Source organism: Stylophora pistillata, chromosome 12 (genome assembly GCF_964205215.1).
Source record: "Stylophora pistillata chromosome 12, jaStyPist1.2, whole genome shotgun sequence".
In the NCBI taxonomy this organism is placed as follows: Eukaryota; Metazoa; Cnidaria; class Anthozoa; order Scleractinia; family Pocilloporidae; genus Stylophora; species Stylophora pistillata.
In genome coordinates, this window is record NC_142530.1 from 17,837,501 (window position 1) to 17,855,000 (window position 17,500).

Genomic DNA, 17,500 nt, shown 5'->3' on the forward strand with positions numbered 1-17,500 from the left:
TGAGCCAGAGGAAAGAGCTTGCCCTTAAGAATATTACAGACCCTACCAAGGACCCAAATATAATAGACATTTTGATCCGGAGCCAATTGAACTATGTAACACCATGCACCTGTTGGTGGCAACTTAAACAGCTACAAAAATCAAATAACCAGGGGATGAAATTGGTTAAAAGACTGTTATTCTATTATTACCATCTGGGTTGTCATGAAGGAAAACAGAAGACCATTGTACAAGGAATTCATTTCCCGAGGGACAAAAAGAAATAATTATGGGTAGTTGGATTTCCAAGGAAAGAAGTCTAATTCCACTGATAAGTACCACCAGTAAGATACAACTAATATATGTTTAAACAGCGAGCAAGATGCTAACATCAACTAAACAACCACCTTGATTTGAAGTTGTAAAAAGAGAAAAATAATGATAGACCACAAATTTTATACCACATTCAGAACTCTGCTGAACGCCAAGTAGAGATATATATCTTATTAACCAAGCGTGAGGGCTGTACTGGGAGAATATCGGCCCGAGGTCTTGACAGTGCGGACCTGTAGTGTCTAAAAATGAAGAAGTATGCCACAAAAGGCAGCCACGAAGGCGAACAACAACAGTACACACAGTACACGTTTCTTTAATAATCTTCCCGCGCTCACACTCTCCCGGATGTATACTTTTACATAAACAACCGCTGTCCTAGTATACTACATTCCCTCTCTTTCTTCGCTTAGATGGTTGACCTCGAAAGACAGAAACATTACAAACTTCCACTTTGTTTAGACACCGTAAAAGTTCAATTCGATTCCAAATGTTCAAGACAAAAATCACGCTAAACATAAACATAGCCTTGGCCGTTCAGCTTATAAAACAACGTTTCAATGTCACTCATGTAATAACAACGAACAGTAATATGAAAATGCCAATGTCACTAGTTTTAGTACAGAGCGTAGTCACTCAGAGCCTTTGGACGGCTCGTAATTCTGCCGGATCTTCTCACATGTTGCTCAGCTGTAGGTACAGTAGAAGGTACATCTTCTGGTGGTGATTCAGCCATTGGTACTTGATCCTCTGCCACAGGTGGCGTCTCAAATGACTTAGGTTCAGTCCGTGGTTTAGCGTCCTGTTGTGGCGTTTCCTGTTCTTCTAGAGCTGGCATATTAAAGGACTTAATATGCTGAAGGCTGCGTTTGTACTGGACACCTTGAGGCGATCGCAACACCACCTGGTCCCCATAACGAGATATCACCTGATATGGTTCCTTCTCATAGCAAGGTGACAGCTTATTTTCTTTCTTCTTCTCAAGCAGAACACTGTCTCCTTCTTTCACATTTCGATCTCTGGCATGGAACTTCTTGTCCACATAGTCCTTATTAAACTGCTTTCTCTGATTGTCCCGATCACGAACGGCTTGGTCGCTCACTTCTACCTCCTCCTCTTCAACATTAACTAGCTCAGGCATTTTAGTTGTCAGCTTTCTCCTAAACAATAACTCGGCGGGACTTTTTCCTGTGGTTGAATGTGGCGTGGACCTGTATGCCAAAAGGAACCTGTTTAGCTCCTCTCTCCAGTTCTTTCCTTCTGCATGGGCTGCTCTCGTGGACTTCAGAAGCGACCTGTTTTGCCTCTCTACCTCACCGTTAGCTCTTGGCCATAGAGGTGTTGTGTAATGGTGATCAATCCCCATTTCATTCAGGTAATCTTCTACTTCTTTAGATACAAGATTTGAGCCATTGTCGGTACGCAAACCTTTAGGCAACCCATGTCTTGCAAATTGGGCATTCAAGCAATGAATGATGGTTTTGCTGGAAGTTGTTCGGATAACATCAACCTCTATCCACCGGCTGTAATAATCAACGAGAACTAACAAATGTTCCCCAGAAGGTAACGGACCCATTAGATCCACAGCTACTTCTTCCCATGGTTGGTTGGGTAACGGTGTTGACTTCAATGGTGGGGGTGGAACGTTCTTTGTAACCATCTGGCACCCGTAACACTCTGCACATCTTTTCTCGGCATCACGATCCATAGCAGGCCACCAGACTTTTGTTCTAAGTCTCTCCTTTGTCTTTGTGACTCCTTGGTGCCCCTCGTGTACCAAACTAACGACTCTCTTGCGAAGTGCTTGGGGTATAACAATTCTTGTCCCCCGGAGAATTACATGGCCAATAAAAGTCAACTCATTGCGCACTGGCAAATACTGCTTTGGGGCATTGTCCCATTTCCCTTCGATGAGACAATTCCTGAGTGCTTGCAACTCAGAGTCTTGTGCTGAGACTTGTTCAATCTCTTTGATTCTCAATGCAGCAGGGACAGCATGTAGAGCTATCGCGCGTACATATCCATCATCTTCCGCGGAATTGTCTGAAGCAGGTATCTTCGTCAGTCGGGAAAGGGCATCTGCGATGTTTTTTCTTGAAGGCACATAGCAAACTTGATAGTTGTACGGTTGTAAACGCAGAACCCAGCGCTCTATTCTGGCTGAAGGTTTAGACTTCCTTGAATAGATGACTTTAAGTGCTTCATGGTCTGTCACCAGATCAAACTGTGGAAGCCCGTACAAGTAGAGGTGGAAGCGTTCACAAGCCCAGACTAAGGCTAGTGCTTCCTTTTCTGTCTGACTATAACGACGCTCCACTTGACTCAAACTACGACTAGCATAACAGATGGCACGGCTTTCCCCATTCTTTTCTTGCACCAGCACGGCGCCAAGACCAACAGGACTTGCATCAGTAATAACACGGGTGGGTGTGTCCTTATCGAAGTAAGCTAGGACTGGTGCACTTGCAACTTGACTCTTCAATCTCTGAAACGATTGCTCCTGCTCCTTACCCCAAACGAACGGTTCCCCTTTTCTTGCAAGTTTTCTGAGGGGATCAGCAGTGGTAGCAAAATCGGGTATAAACCTGGCACTGAATCCAACGAGCCCCTAGAAGCTACGGACTTCTGAGGGTGTCTGAGGCTGACTTGCCTCTGCAACTGCTCTGACTTTTTCCTCCGTTGGGCCGATGCCATGCTTACTCAGCAAAAGACCCATGAATACCACTTTAGTCATTCGGAAAGTGCATTTTTCAGCATTCAAAGTCAGCTACTTCTCACTAAGACGTTGCAACACACTGTGTAAGTTCTTATCATGTTCTTCAGTGTCTCGACCATGAACGAGAAGATCATCTGCTATGTTTGACACCCCTTGTAGACCTGCCATTGACTGGGTGATGATATGCTGGTACTTCTCTGGTGCGGCATTTACATCGAAACTCAAACGTTTGTAGCGGAATATACCATCATGGGTGGTAAAAGCAGTGATATCCCTTGAATCAGGATCCAGCTCAATTTGGTGAAAACCCCACCTTAAATCTAACTTCGAGAAAACACCACTCCCATTAAGACTTTCAAGGACTTCATCTATGGTTGGTATGGGCAATCTTTCCCGAATAATGGCCTCGTTGGCTCTCCGCATGTCGACACACAACCTTATGTCTCCGGACGGTTTAGGAGCAACAACGACTGGGCTTACCCACACCGTCGGCCCCTCGACTTTCTCAATTATGTCCTTTTCAAGGAGTTCGTTAACCTTGGCAGTTACTTTGTCCTTTACAGAAAAAGGTACTCGTCGCATTTTTTGAACGACTGGAGTTACACTGGGGTCAATGTGTAGCTTCAACTGATAATCTTTAAGCTTTCCAATTCCCTGGAATACACTGGGGTATTTTGCTTTGAGTCCTCCCACGAAGGTACCATCAACAGTGTTACAGTCTCCTGTCCCAAGAGTTCCCGAGAGATCCACATGAAGGATTCCAAGATCTGTGGCGGACGAATATCCCAGCAAACAACGCCCGGATTCAACAACGATGAAATCTGCCACAACCTTTGCTTTGGGTACGGAAACTTCTGTCTGAAACTGGCCCTCAATTTTACGTTCTCGACCCCCATAAGCATACAATCTCTTCAGAAAAGGTTTTAATTCAATCTTGAGCCCCTGATACTTAAGTTCCTGCAGTGTATCTTTACTAATGAGGTTACTTGCAGAACCTGAATCAATCAACACATCTCTGCTGATTCCGCCAATCTTCACTGAGATAACGGGTTCAGAGGAATTTGACATAGCACATGTCTGTTCTTCTATAGTAAAAGCAAAACTGTCATCCTCACCTGACTCGTTACAATGACCCTCAACATGATTTGCCTGTCTCCCCTTACCATGACGCTGCTGTCTGCCTCCCCGTTGTTGGGTGTTACCTTGTTTTCCAGGCTTCGAGTTCCTTCCCCCTTTGCAACAGCTTGCATAATGACCATATTTACCACACTTGCTGCACTTGCGACCTCGGGCTGGACAATTTGTACTTTGAGCAAAATGACCTTCTTTACCACAGTTGAAACAAACGCTTTTCCCTTTGTCTCCACGCCCAGGACGTTCTTCAACTGCATGAGTACCTGCTCCAGGTTCTTGGCTTGGCATGACCATTTGACTTGCCTGCTCGTGTGAGGCTTCCCACTTTCGAACTTTATCCATTGCTGCTTGCAGAGTAATATTAACGACTTCCAATAGCTTCTTCTTTAGCTCAACATTAGGCAACTTTTCAATCAATTGATCCCGTAAATTTTCTTCCAAAGTTGGACCAAAATTACAATGACGAGCTTGTTTACGTAAACGAACCATGAACTTATCGGCGGTCTCTCCCTTTGTCGGCGTAAGTTGACGAAAGACATGACGCTCGTCCGGTAAATTGCCCTCGGCTCGAAAATGAGCATCCAACTTTCGCAGACACACCACATACTCATTATCCTTGTTAGCATTCAGTGGTCCAGGATCTGGAATATCTTCGTAAATATCTTGTACTTCCATACCTGCTAAATGAAGTAACTGAGCTGTTTTCCGAGAAGGATTCGTAATTCCCTTGCCATCGATGTAATACTGATACGATCGTTTCCACTGTCGCCATCGTTCCGCGACCTGAGAGGAAGACCCTGTTAAATCTAGAGGCGGAAGCGCCCTTTCTACTGAATTCGACATCCTCGTCGCCAATTTGTAGTGTCTAAAAATGAAGAAGTATGCCACAAAAGGCAGCCACGAAGGCGAACAACAATAGTACACACAGTACACGTTTCTTTAATAATCTTCCCGCGCTCACACTCTCCCGGATGTATACTTTTACATAAACAACCGCTGTCCTAGTATACTACAGGACCGAGCGTAGCGAGGTTCGTACAAAAAAGACCGAGGGCCGATATTCTTCCAGAACGGTCCCGAGCAAGCTTGGTTAATAAGAGATTTATTATACGACTGAAGTTCAAAGAGACACAAGTGCGGTATCATTCGGGACCATTCGGGACAGTGCCCGGTCCAATACTGAGAGAATATTGACCGGCAATAGAGCATTTTGATTGGTTGATTTTAGTTATTGGCCCTCTGACTGCCCGAGTCGTGTAATAAAATCATTTACAGGCTTTGCATGTATTAATAGCAAATATTAATAATAATGATAGTAATAATTATAATAGTAATAATAATAATAATAATTATAATAGTCCTATGGTAACTATGATACAGTTGAACCTCAATTATCCAGATTTCTCAGTCATCTGGACTTTTTCTCTGGTCCCAGTTTTTTCATGAATATTTATTGGTCATAATCAAGATCTGTAGCCATATTATTTTTGGAACTACAGCATTGAAAAGTGAAGTAAAGGCAATGTTCTTCTTTAAGACGAACTGACTCACTTCAACATTTTAGGCCAATGTAAAAACATTTTCATTAATCTTAATTGTTAATACACACGTGTAGAGGTATTCACATCATAAGGACAGTGAAGATTTAGACCATATCTTTTTCAAACGATTTGAAAATGTTTTGTTTCAGGATTAAAGGTCACTTTCTTAATTTAATCAGCTTTTTTTGTTCCTCATTAATATTCACATTCTTAATTATCCAGACCCTTGATTATCCAAACTATTTTGTCTAGTCCCAGCCAGTTTGGATAATCAAGGTTTGACTGTAATAGAATACAAAGAAGGAACTCACTCACCAACAAGGTTTTCATTGTGGTAGTCACAGTATCTACAAACAACACGTATTTGTAAAGAAAATTATATCAGGCATGTCTGTACAAGACACATTGCCATTTCATCAACTCTTATTTAAACCCTTTAACTACCGAGATGTGATTGTTATTTCTCCTTTCTAGCTGCTACACATTTCCTTTTTAATAAGAAACAGGAATTTGCTGTTAGATCAGTTTGTGCTTGATAAGTTTAGTATTCTCATCACCAGTTTGCTGGATTTAGATAGATATTATAGGGAGAAGTTACATGTTAATCACCTTTACAAGTTAAACGTTTTTATTATACATTGTAGTCACTATCTGTCTTCTCATTGACTAAACGCACACAGTTAATTCTGGGAAACAGCACAACCTACAGATTATTCACTAATCTGTACCTACAGATTAGTGAATAATCTGTAGGTTGCGCACGCAATGCATGATTTCCGGTGGAGCAATGTCAAGTTCATGGAGAGCAAAGTAAGAATGGCTTCTTGATTCGCTTCATCGACCCAGCGAGAAATTGAGAAATTACTCTAAGATAAAGATTCGGAAAATACTAAAGGATCGACAAAAGGGGCGAAGGAACTGTTCTACGAATACCTTAAAGGGAAAAATATCCAGGAACCACTTGACAAAAGGAATTTGCCCAAGTGAAAATTTGTTTACCACGCAGTTGTACATTTTCAAAGTGTTTGAAAATAAACTGTGTTCGCTGCGATAATGCGTTTGACGTGATTTTCTTTAAAACAATGTATATTAACACAATTATTGAATTCCGTTTTTGTGATATCCAGAATAATCAAGGTCTTGATTTGTGTTATCAGCCTCAGCCTTCGGCTTCGGCTGATAACACTTACCTCGACCTTGATTATTCCGGATATCACAAAATCCTCATCCAATAATTGATTAAATTTCTGCATGGGTACTTGAAAATAGTTGATGGACATGTATGTCCTGCAGTTTCCAAATAAAAATCAAAAGGGCTGTTTTTTGCTGCAAAAAGACTTGCATCAACCTGACGTGTGAACAATCATCTAATACACCTAACACATTTAATAAAAAAATAAAAATTTAATTAAAAAAATAAAAAAATAGGCAGTCTGAGACTGCATGAGGCTCCTGATGTACCACATTTTTTATAGTAATGAACAAAAGTAAAGGTTGTAAAATGACCCTAGAAGGTAGTGTTGTGGGGGTTTTACCACCGGCCTGGCGAATTAACAAGAGGTACTGAGACTCTGTAATTTTCTTCTTTATTATCCTAACCTGCTGCTTCTACTACAGCTAATTTTCTCTCTCTTGTTCCACTGCTTATTTTCTACTACTTTCAGCAAAGAGTGTTCCAGTATTAAATACAAAAATCACAGACATGTTTGGGTTAGCTAACCGTGGGAATTTCCAAAACAGGATGTTCAGTGTGGGTGAGACTCAAGGTCAGTTTTACCAACTCAAACATGACCACCCAGCAAACTAGTTATCTTCAACCATAACAAGGGATTAAAATGTCTAGCACGGTAAGTGCTGAGCCAAGTTCAAATACACACTAAAAATAAATGATCAAAACTATAGATTCATCAAAATAGCACGTAGGGGCGAAAGGGCGAGACTTAATAAAACAAAAGGCAAACCTAAAAATACTTGAAATATCAATCCTTGAAAACGCTCTACAACAGTAGTGTTGCAGAATATTGTATTTACACCTGCCACATCCCACACATTTCATGAGTACCCTGTTCCAGAGGAGGAAGGTGATTCAAGAACATATTGACTAATTCACACTCATCCACTCATTAAATGGTAACAAATAATTATATTAACAATAATAATAATGACAACAATTGTAATCAAAGGGGCTGTGAGCTAATGAAGTGGGAGAATGTTTAATAATAGACTGGGAATGAACTTTTTGTAATGCGGATTCATAGCTAAGGGGTTTCCACTTCCAGAAAATCTTTACAATACTTTTTTTATTCTTTTCCTTTTGTAACCACTCTTCCTGGTAATTATTGATGGAAAGATTATTTAGTTTCGCAGGTCCACTGGCTAAAATGCCATTATTTGCGTATTATCACCATTCCATTGTTTGATTTTAAAATTTTGTACCCAAGTTGAATATGTGCAGATGTGGTGCAGTAGATTGGCTAGTGGCCTAGAAAGCAAGAGGCTGTGAGTTCAAATTTCTACTGTACAAAAAAATTTGGTTTGTTTTGTTTTTTAGGTTTGTTTTCCCTTAACAGATAAATTATGTTTATGTATAAAAAACAAAATATGTTTGCCTTTCCGATGCTTGTGTTTAAAAAATCATCTGGAGTAAATGAATCATTTCAGAATTTTTTCAGCACGTCAATCAGTTTCGAACTCAAAATAAGATTGCCTGTTATCACTAGCGCAAACGAAAAATGATGATAACTTTTCCTTACAATCAGAGAAAGGGGTAAGTCTATTTACGAGCCAATGGCACATCAGGCCGGTGCTTAACTCCGGTTTCTGTAGCATGAAGCGACTAGGAGTATTTTCAACTCCCCTCTGGATGGGATGCTAGTGCATTGCAGGTTTACCCCCAGCATTAAATTTTCCTGTACCCATTTATACACCTGGGTAAAGAGAGGCACTGTGAGAGTAGAGTGTCTTGCCTAAGAGCACAACGCAATGTCCCCGGGCGGGGCTCGAGCCCAGACCACTCGATCCGGAGTCGAGCGCACTAACCATGAGGCCACCGCGCCTCCACACCAGAGAAAGGGGGAAGAAACTTTAAGTCTTTCCCTGGCAATCCTAAAGAAATGTGCTTTGGCCTTCTTTAGGAGGCAGTAGCCACAAAAAAAAATTCTATGAAAACTACAGATTTGGCCGAGAAACACCACAGATCAGCTAGTGATTGCATGGCCATATTCACTCTGCTCAATAAACTGAAAATAAAAACTACTCATCATTATCAAAATGATTAACATGGCTGTTGTTTTTGAGAGAGGGATTGAAGTATGCCATGAGTGGAGCAACATATTGGAAGTTGGCTATTTGACGACTGTTTGATGCACGCAGATTAACAAAGCCTGATATAAAAGAAAATACAGGTAATTCAAAGCTTAAGGTAACAAATAATAATAATGGAAACTTTATTTGTGTTTTTAAATGTACAAATGTAAATCTCACTACGTATAGGCAATTTACAAATGCTGCTTGAGATTGGCTTATTCAACACACGCACAAAAATCAAAATTGCATCAAATCTGGGTTGTCCCAATTCCTTTTTCTACAACAAAAGACGTAATATGTTGCTCTAATAGCTATATTTATCATTTTCTTGATTATGCAAAGTTACTGCTTTTTGTCAATGCCTGTCATTCATCATGCCTAAGAACGTAGAGCATTCATCTGAGAAAACGCCAAGGGAGCTCATGGAGAGATTTACAAATTTTACACATCTGAAAGTTCTACTCATTTCGTTAATCAAGTAATAATAATAATAATTATTATTATTATTATTATCATTATTATTGTATTATTGTTCAGATTTGACTCTGTTATTTATAGTTTTCCAGACGCTTTGACAAAAAAAAAAGGAGTAGATGTGAGCCGAAAGTGAGTTATTTTGGATCGTTTTTTACGCTGTTGATATTTTGTATTGTAGAGGATTTTATGGAAATAATTGCTAAATAAAATTGTTATCATTAAATTATTGTATTATTATCATTATTATTATTATTAGAGTATTGGAAATAGAGGAAGGATCCTTTACGCCCCTGATCTTTAGTACCACCGGAGGGATGGGCACTGAATGCAAGATTTACCATAAACGCTTAGCTCAACTCATATCCATTTAGAAATGTGAAACATACCCTACCATTATGTCCTGGATCAGACGCAAAATCTCCTTTGCGCTCTTACGATGCGTCCTCTTATGCTTAAGAGGTACAAGAAAGAAGAGAAAAGCATTTGAAACATTCGATACAGATTTCTTATTTGACAATGCTATGGCAAATATAGGCTAGACATTTTTAAAATTTGTTTTTACACTTTTAGAGTAAGAGTGTCATTTCCCTTCTCATATACTTTTTAAATGTAATTTACTTTTATAAGGATAATTTCGATGCACCTTTTCTGAAATTCTTTTAATACGAACTAGTAGTTGCTTTCGCGATTTTTATATGTAGGTCGTTTTTGTTATCAAAGTTATTTTGGGTCTGATACGAGTCTGATCCTAGAGAACCAAATTATTATGATTATTATTGTTGTTGTCATTATCGTTACTAACCGAAGCGTGTATCCAATAGCTTTTCTTAGATTTTTGTCAGACATTTTAAGCCTTTTAACATGATTTTTGTAAATTTTTAGAGATTATGGCAAATAAAATTATTATTATTATTATTATTATTATTATTATTATTATTATTATTATAGACCCAGCGTTGGGCTGCCTTATGTGGACACAACAATGGCCGGTGACAGAGCTTAAAAAGTTGGATAGAGAAGCTCGCAAGATAAATGTTGAGAATGGTGGAAAACATCCCAGCGGGTCAACTGCCATTTTATACCTGCCAAGAGAGAAGGGAGGAATAGGCCTGCGTTCGATCGAGGAAGAGTACAAAGTAACGAAGATAAAGGCGGCAGTGAAGTCATATAGCAATAGCGACCCAGCCATGGCGATGGTTTGTGAATTTGAAGAGAGAGCGGAAGAGTTAGGACACACTTCGTTAGTTAAAGAGGCAGCAAGGTATGCAGATGAGATGGGTCTCCAGTTGCAGCTGGAATACTCAATTCCAGCTTGCGTAAAACGTGATAGTGGAGAGGTGATGACTGCAGAGAAATTGAAGGTAGAGCTGAGAAGGGTTTTGGAAGAGAAGACATGGGAAACGGTGCATGAGCAGAATTGGCAGGGGAAAATTACTCTCTGCGAGGAGAGAAGACGAGAGTCTTAACTTCAACGGATGTTACTGGTGGCTAAGCAGTTGGAAACAGTGCCCAACACATACAGTGGCAGGGATGTTTGAACTCGACGAGCAATTATTACCGACGAGGTTGTATGCCTGCCAGAAAACGCACACAGACAGAATGGGTGAGGTGAGGGGCAGGCTATGTGGTAAAGCCCCTGAAAGTGTCACTCATGTCCTGGCTGGTTGTACCGCCCTCACACAGAATAAGTATCTTACCCGACATAACGCAGCCTTGAAAATACTTTTCTTTGAAATTCTGCACGACCTAGGCCTTGTAAACACAGTCCCCCCTTGGCACTCGCCATTGAAACCGAAGCCAGTGTACGAGGTGAACAATGCGTAAGCATTCTGGGATGTTCCTTTATTTGCGGAGCACCAAGAAGTTAGAGCCAACAGAGTAGATGCGCGTATTATCGACCATGAATCAAGACGAGTCATCATGCTGGAGATGAGCTGCCCATGGATTACAAATAGGGGGAAAAAGAATGAGGAAAAAACCTCGAAATACGTACCGATTCGTTGGGAATTAAAGCGGAAATACCAAGGATATGAAGTGAAACAATATAATATCATAATGGACGCATTGGGGGGATGGTGTCGTGACTTAGAAGCCGAAATGAAGGAGTTCGTCGGAAACAAGAGTAAAGGAGTTCTTCAAAATATGCAGAAGGCTGTGATCTCGGGAACACTTAATATCTCTCGGGCATTTAAAGTTGTAACATGAACAATGAACATTGCGTACTATTTAACTCTTTGCCTTCAAAAATTCTGTGGATCATTAGAAACTTAGGAAGTGATCGTCACTGATAAACTCTTTCATAGCCGAAATAAGTAATAGGCTTTTAAAGATTTTATAATGACTATTTTAGATTTGGATAACCGAGATAGCTTATCTTTTTATTTCTCGAGGGTTTTTTTTTTCGTTTAGTATATAGATCTTGATTTCACTGTAGTTAACGGGCTACGCCCATGCGCCCCGTCATACTATTCTTATTGTATATAGCATACAAAAGTTTTAAACTGCTACATAATAATAATGATGATAATAATAATACTAATAATAATAACAATAATAATAATTTACTGACAGTATTTCTAAATGGTAGCTCTACATCTGTCATACTAACTAAAAACTAACGTCTTAGACAAAGTTATTCAAGAAACATTCACTATTTACATAAAGCACTTAAAAACTGTTAAATCTCCATAATCTTAAATACTATAGATACCATGAGTGATCATAACTGAGAAACTTTATTGAGACAACTTATAAGGTTATGCACATGTTTGCTCTGTCCTTAAAAATTGTACAAGAATTATTTTTATAAGTATTGAAGTCTGGATACCTCCTCAAGCTTGTGGGTAGGGCATTGAATATTAAGTCGCTAATGAGTCCTGAAAAGTACCCCTAACTAGAGAAATTTCTATAAAAGGCGCATTACCAGAGCCTAGTGTACATGTAAAAAGGCTTCAAGTTTTCGTCAAAATCAAGTGACTGTACACGGAATGAAATTTAGCAACATGTACAAGTGATTTCAACCTACCTCCTGTAGTCAGGGTTATAGTTGTCACGTTAGGGAGCTTAAGCAACCACGACGAAATGGACGACGACGACGTCAAGTAATCGCGGAGGGTCTGGAACGAGGACGTCGTTTTTAGCGGGAAAATGAAACTTAAGGTGGCTCGTACCAGTTTCCTCGCGCGGAGAATAAGTCACTCTTGCGTGACGCGCGCGAGAGAAACGTGCGAAAGAAGCGCGAGATCAAAAGATGAAAATTCAAAACAAAGATGGCGGCGCGTGGAATTTTTTCTACTTTTGTGAGAAGTTTACCTAAGAGCTTGTATTTGAAGTGTTGAGCGGCCACTGTGAATGCAGGAGATAGAAACTAAGATAACGAAGACGATTTTCGGAGAAGTAAGGGTTGCTTCACTTCACATTTAAAAGAAATATTCAACCGATATGAAATCTTGCGACTGCGGAAAAAGAAGAACTCAAGTGAAGGATAATCTACCTGAAGTGGAAAAAGACTTTGAAACTTCAAGGAAAATAATATGATATAGCCAGAAGTCATGTGTAGGATTTTTAAGATGAGCTCGGGAGGCTGTCTTTGACGGCTGTTTAATGATTTTCTTAGCAGTAAACGTCTGTAAACATCAGATCGTAGGTGCTTGCGCGAGCACACGCAATTGTCAGCGGTAGCTAAAACAAATCATGAACAAATGTCGTTCTTATAGAATCCAGATTTTTAAATGCACGAGAACGCGCGTGGAAATTGTTAAACTCACGAAAGCTATTGCATGAAAACAAGTCCAGCGACCCCTTCTTTTTATTATTCCAATATGATAATAACGTCGAAAGGAATCATCAGAAAAAAAACTACAAAATTCTACGGAAGGAAATTTGTGATGTGTGAAAATTGCCCTTTTTGTAGATTTTCTGAAATTCCGCTCCGTAGAATTTTTTAAAAATCTTTGTGCATTTTCCTTTTCAAGTGCCAAAAGGAATCACTGAAAAAAATCAGGGGGTTACCGGGTTAGTTTTCGAATTATTTAAGCCACAAGCTAAAAAATGCGTCTGAATAATCCTATGAACGCGTTGCCATGGAAACTGCTAGTGACGAAATGACACTTATTTTTGGATAACCAATGATTATGTAATTCAACCCCGTAAAAGTGTTCAAATGGCCTTGGTCAGTCTTTCTGTTCTATTCTTTCAAGTTACGAACCATCAAAAAGATGAAAACCGGTACGAGCTACCTTAAGCAGTGAAGTTGCTCAAGGACGACGACGTCTGAAGTCGCGTTCATTCTCGCTTCGTCAGTTTAAGAAATGACATCGTTCATAGACGTCCAAAACCTTCTTCTTCTCAGTCATGGATCAAATTTCCACATATATATCGAAAGTTCGAGAGTAGGTTATTCAATTCTTGAACATCAACAGTCCAAGGAATTATTAAGCTTTAGCTTTATTTACAATAATTTACGCATCGCAAAAGTTTAAAGTATTAAATTTTACGCAAGTTGTTTGAGATTTAAATTCAGTTCTAAGTGTTGCTGATATAAACAAACCTATTTTGCACAAGGTTTGTCTGATTTTCAACATGCTTTAGCCTGATATGTTCTACCTTTGATGCTCCTTCCTTTGGCGAGCAAACGACGTAAGTCTGTCAATTTAATCAATGCTAGCTAGCGATCAGCACAGATAGCAGTCATCGCGCTTCACCCAAGAATACCATTTTTTTCCGCGTGATTTTGTTTTTTTATGGCTGTAAATCTATATCAAACATTTTGAAAATAGATTTGGAAAACCTGACAGGTACTCAAGCTCATGTTAACACACCGATCTGAAGAATTCTTTGTTGTTTAAAGCGTCTCGATTGAAGAACAGCAACACGCAAAATTTTTAAGTAGCAATAATCCGGCAGTTCCATACACAGCTTTTGACCGAACGCAAAGGTGTATTACACTGCCATTTAAAACTTTGCATTCAATAAAAATGATAAACAGCACTCTTTCATAAAATATACTCAAATAAATTTAAACCTTACGTGGTCGCTTTCACCGCTTGACTTAACATCTGTCACAGTGCGGAGGAAAGAATATGAGTTGGTGGGTTTTCGAATTTTATTTGCTTAGAAAACTGAACAGGGTGGTTTAAATCAAACGAAGAAACGAATACAAACTCCAACCGGCCATAGACTGTCTAAAAACTGACAATAAACCCGCACCTTTTCATGAGAAAAACTGCTTTGAAGTTCGGAAGTTCACGACGACGTGAAACAGGTCCTTCTCAAGTCGTCGACGACAAGACGACGACGGAATTCTAAGTTCGCGCTTGCGCAGTGACATTCTCGCTATTTCCGGTCGTCGTCCTCCGTTCCTCGTCGTGGTTGCTTAAGCTTCCTATTTTCCTTCGCACGACGATATGCAAATTTCCCTTACAGGGTTTTTGATCGACGGCAGAAATTTACTTCCAGTCACCCCTTCCCCCACCGAAAAAAAAAAACAAAAAAAAACCAGCAACAAACCAACAAACAATAACAGCAAACGTATAAGTAAATACTTAAATAAACAGAAAGAAAGCCAAAATTTGGGGAGGCATTAGGTACCGAAAGTGAAAGTTTATCGGCCTGACGAAGACTTATTTATTTCTGGAGGAGAGGTGGATCAAAAATTACAACTTCGTAACTTCTAATGTGTTCGTTAATGCCCCGGATCAGCGATGTATCTTAAATGCAGGCCATAATTAATAACCAATAAGCAATGAATAAGAAAACAAACAGGCAAACAAACCCAGGAAACATGGGCGGCCTATGTGGACAAATATTAGGTTGCGTAAAACGATCAATGAAGCGCTCTTTGTTTGTACTCTTTATTCACCACTGTAAAACAGTTATAGAAGCGGATCAAAAGTCGTCCTTTTATCCCTCTATCGATGATATATTGTCCAAAAAATATCTAAAGAAAAGACAATGCCATTGCGACAATGTCGCTTTATCTTAAGCTACAAAAAGGAACAAACAAAAAGCGCGAAAATCGCATTTTAAAAGTACATCCGGTCAGCAGTTTTGATCATCGCATATCCGGACTACATACGTTTGGTATTAAAGGACGATTTCTTCGCTTCTCAGCCATGCAGCATGGAATGTACGGCTCGATTTAGTCAAAGACTTAAATCAGAATCGTTGCAAACATGCATTTGCTTGGCTGTGATCTTGATGCATCTAATAAACTTCCTGGATGGATTGTACCGATGAATTATTTCGATACTCGACACACGACTGTGTTTGACCTGTTCAACTGTTCCTTTTTCAGGTTAATGCATAGTCATCTCTGGTCTAAAAGTAGATATTCGGTAAGGATAGTCAGTTAGATTTGACCTTTCTGCTAGAGTCTGCAAAATTTGGTCGAGAAAATGGAGCGAGCTAACTGAGAAGAGACCCAAAGGCATCCTGAAGAAATTTCCAAAGGTCGCAAGGTAGGCTCTGTTTCAATTTATATTTCATAAAATTCGTCGGTCAAAACCTACTCAATCAAATGTATATAACAGATAAGATGATAGAAAATACATCTGAAGCTGATATTCTTTATCTAAAGCCTGTTTGAGCCAAAAACTGGAGCATTCAAAATTTCAAATTTTACAATTTTTTGCAACTTGCCTCGGATGTCTTCAACACCCATTGCCAACTATAATTTTCCCCAAAGAGATTCTATGATATTTAGAAACTTTAATATCTATATGTAAGCTCTGCTACTGATTTGTTTTTGCGGGAAAGAGTGCTTTAGGAGAAATTCCGAACATAGTTGTGCTTGTTTTTCCTGCTTGTTAAAGCGAATAGCGGACAGGCAAAATTACTTTATCGGCAAATTTTATGAACCGAGAGAGTACCTCTACCATCTGTATGAATTTCATTTAAATTGTTTCACATACACCCGAGAACCAGACTCGTTTATTTTTACTTCTTGAGAGTGAATTTTATGGTCAAAACATAGACCTCAGGCCGACTTGATTAAGTGCGGTTACCATGGCAACGACACATCTGCCAATCCAAATATGGTTGTCTTTGTTCCTCCCCCCCCCCCCAGGTAACTCCACACAAAAAAATTAAGTGGGGTTAAAATTTTTCATTTCCAACTTTGCTTCACTTTCTCGGAGAACTGCTCTTAATGGTTCGAAAGAATAAGAAAACTTGTCAATTTGTTTCTTTACCAATGAGAGCTTCTCAAAACAAAATTACCTCTTACTCCCAAGTGCCTCTTAATAAATATAGGCGTGGCACGCATGCAAGACTTAATTTTCGGCTGGACGGGTTGAGGTGGGAAACTGTGTAACTGATGTTTTCATTTTTGTAAAAGAAAAACCTTTTTGGGGGCGTTTTAGGAAGTTCATCGCACGTCCCACCCCTCCCTCCCCCTTCCTTTTCGGAATTTCTGTACAGTCAGGTAATTAACAGCGTATTCAGAGGCATGTTGCTAGAAGGGAGGAGCTCTCTATTTCAGCGCGCGCCTCAGGGGTGGGGTGAGATTCGTTACAACTCTATAGACCAGTTTCATAGATGGCTGCCGGATTAATATTCTTTTGTTTAAATTTAAATTAACCCTTCTGGCCTCGTTCTCCAGTACAAAATTCAAAAGAATACATTATCTCAAGCGAGGCCAGAAGGGCTGATTTAAATTTAAACAAAAGAATATTAATCCAGCAGTCATTCATGAAAGTGGTCTATAACCTTAAAACTTAAAATAGACATTTGCTGCAGATTTGGCTGCTTCACTTTTCAAAGCAACAAAGCGATCAAAGTTAGAGTGGTGGTAAGTACGATATTTGATTGTTAATGCGCTGATGAGTAAGTGTGTTATCTCATCAATTTTACAATACGTATTTCCACGCCTTTATTAGTAGAACTGCTCTTGCATAGACCCTTGCTATATTGATTAAGATACTAATTCGTCATTGATTGCTATTAAAGGACGTCGTTCTGAACACATTCCCTCTATGTTTTCAAATGCTTTTCATATCCTAATAAGAAAAAATCT

General features: G+C 39.5%; 1 protein-coding gene and 2 pseudogenes across 1 annotated transcript in view; 1 reads left to right on the forward strand and 2 right to left on the reverse strand.

Annotated features, from left to right (window-relative positions):
• The window catches only part of LOC148719046 (plexin domain-containing protein 1-like), a 24,304-nt gene that overhangs the window by 2,166 nt on the left and 4,638 nt on the right, over positions 1-17,500 (reverse strand). Inside the window, exons 2-4 of the mRNA XM_088740059.1 lie at positions 12,512-12,639; positions 8,970-9,086; positions 192-251 (exon numbers count right to left, since the gene is read on the reverse strand). Coding sequence (XP_088596185.1) covers positions 192-251; positions 8,970-9,086; positions 12,512-12,639 — 305 coding nt within the window. The remainder of the gene's footprint in view (positions 1-191; positions 252-8,969; positions 9,087-12,511; positions 12,640-17,500) is intronic.
• LOC148719047 (uncharacterized) lies at positions 3,080-5,149 on the reverse strand (annotated as a pseudogene).
• LOC111342880 (uncharacterized) lies at positions 10,659-12,057 on the forward strand (annotated as a pseudogene).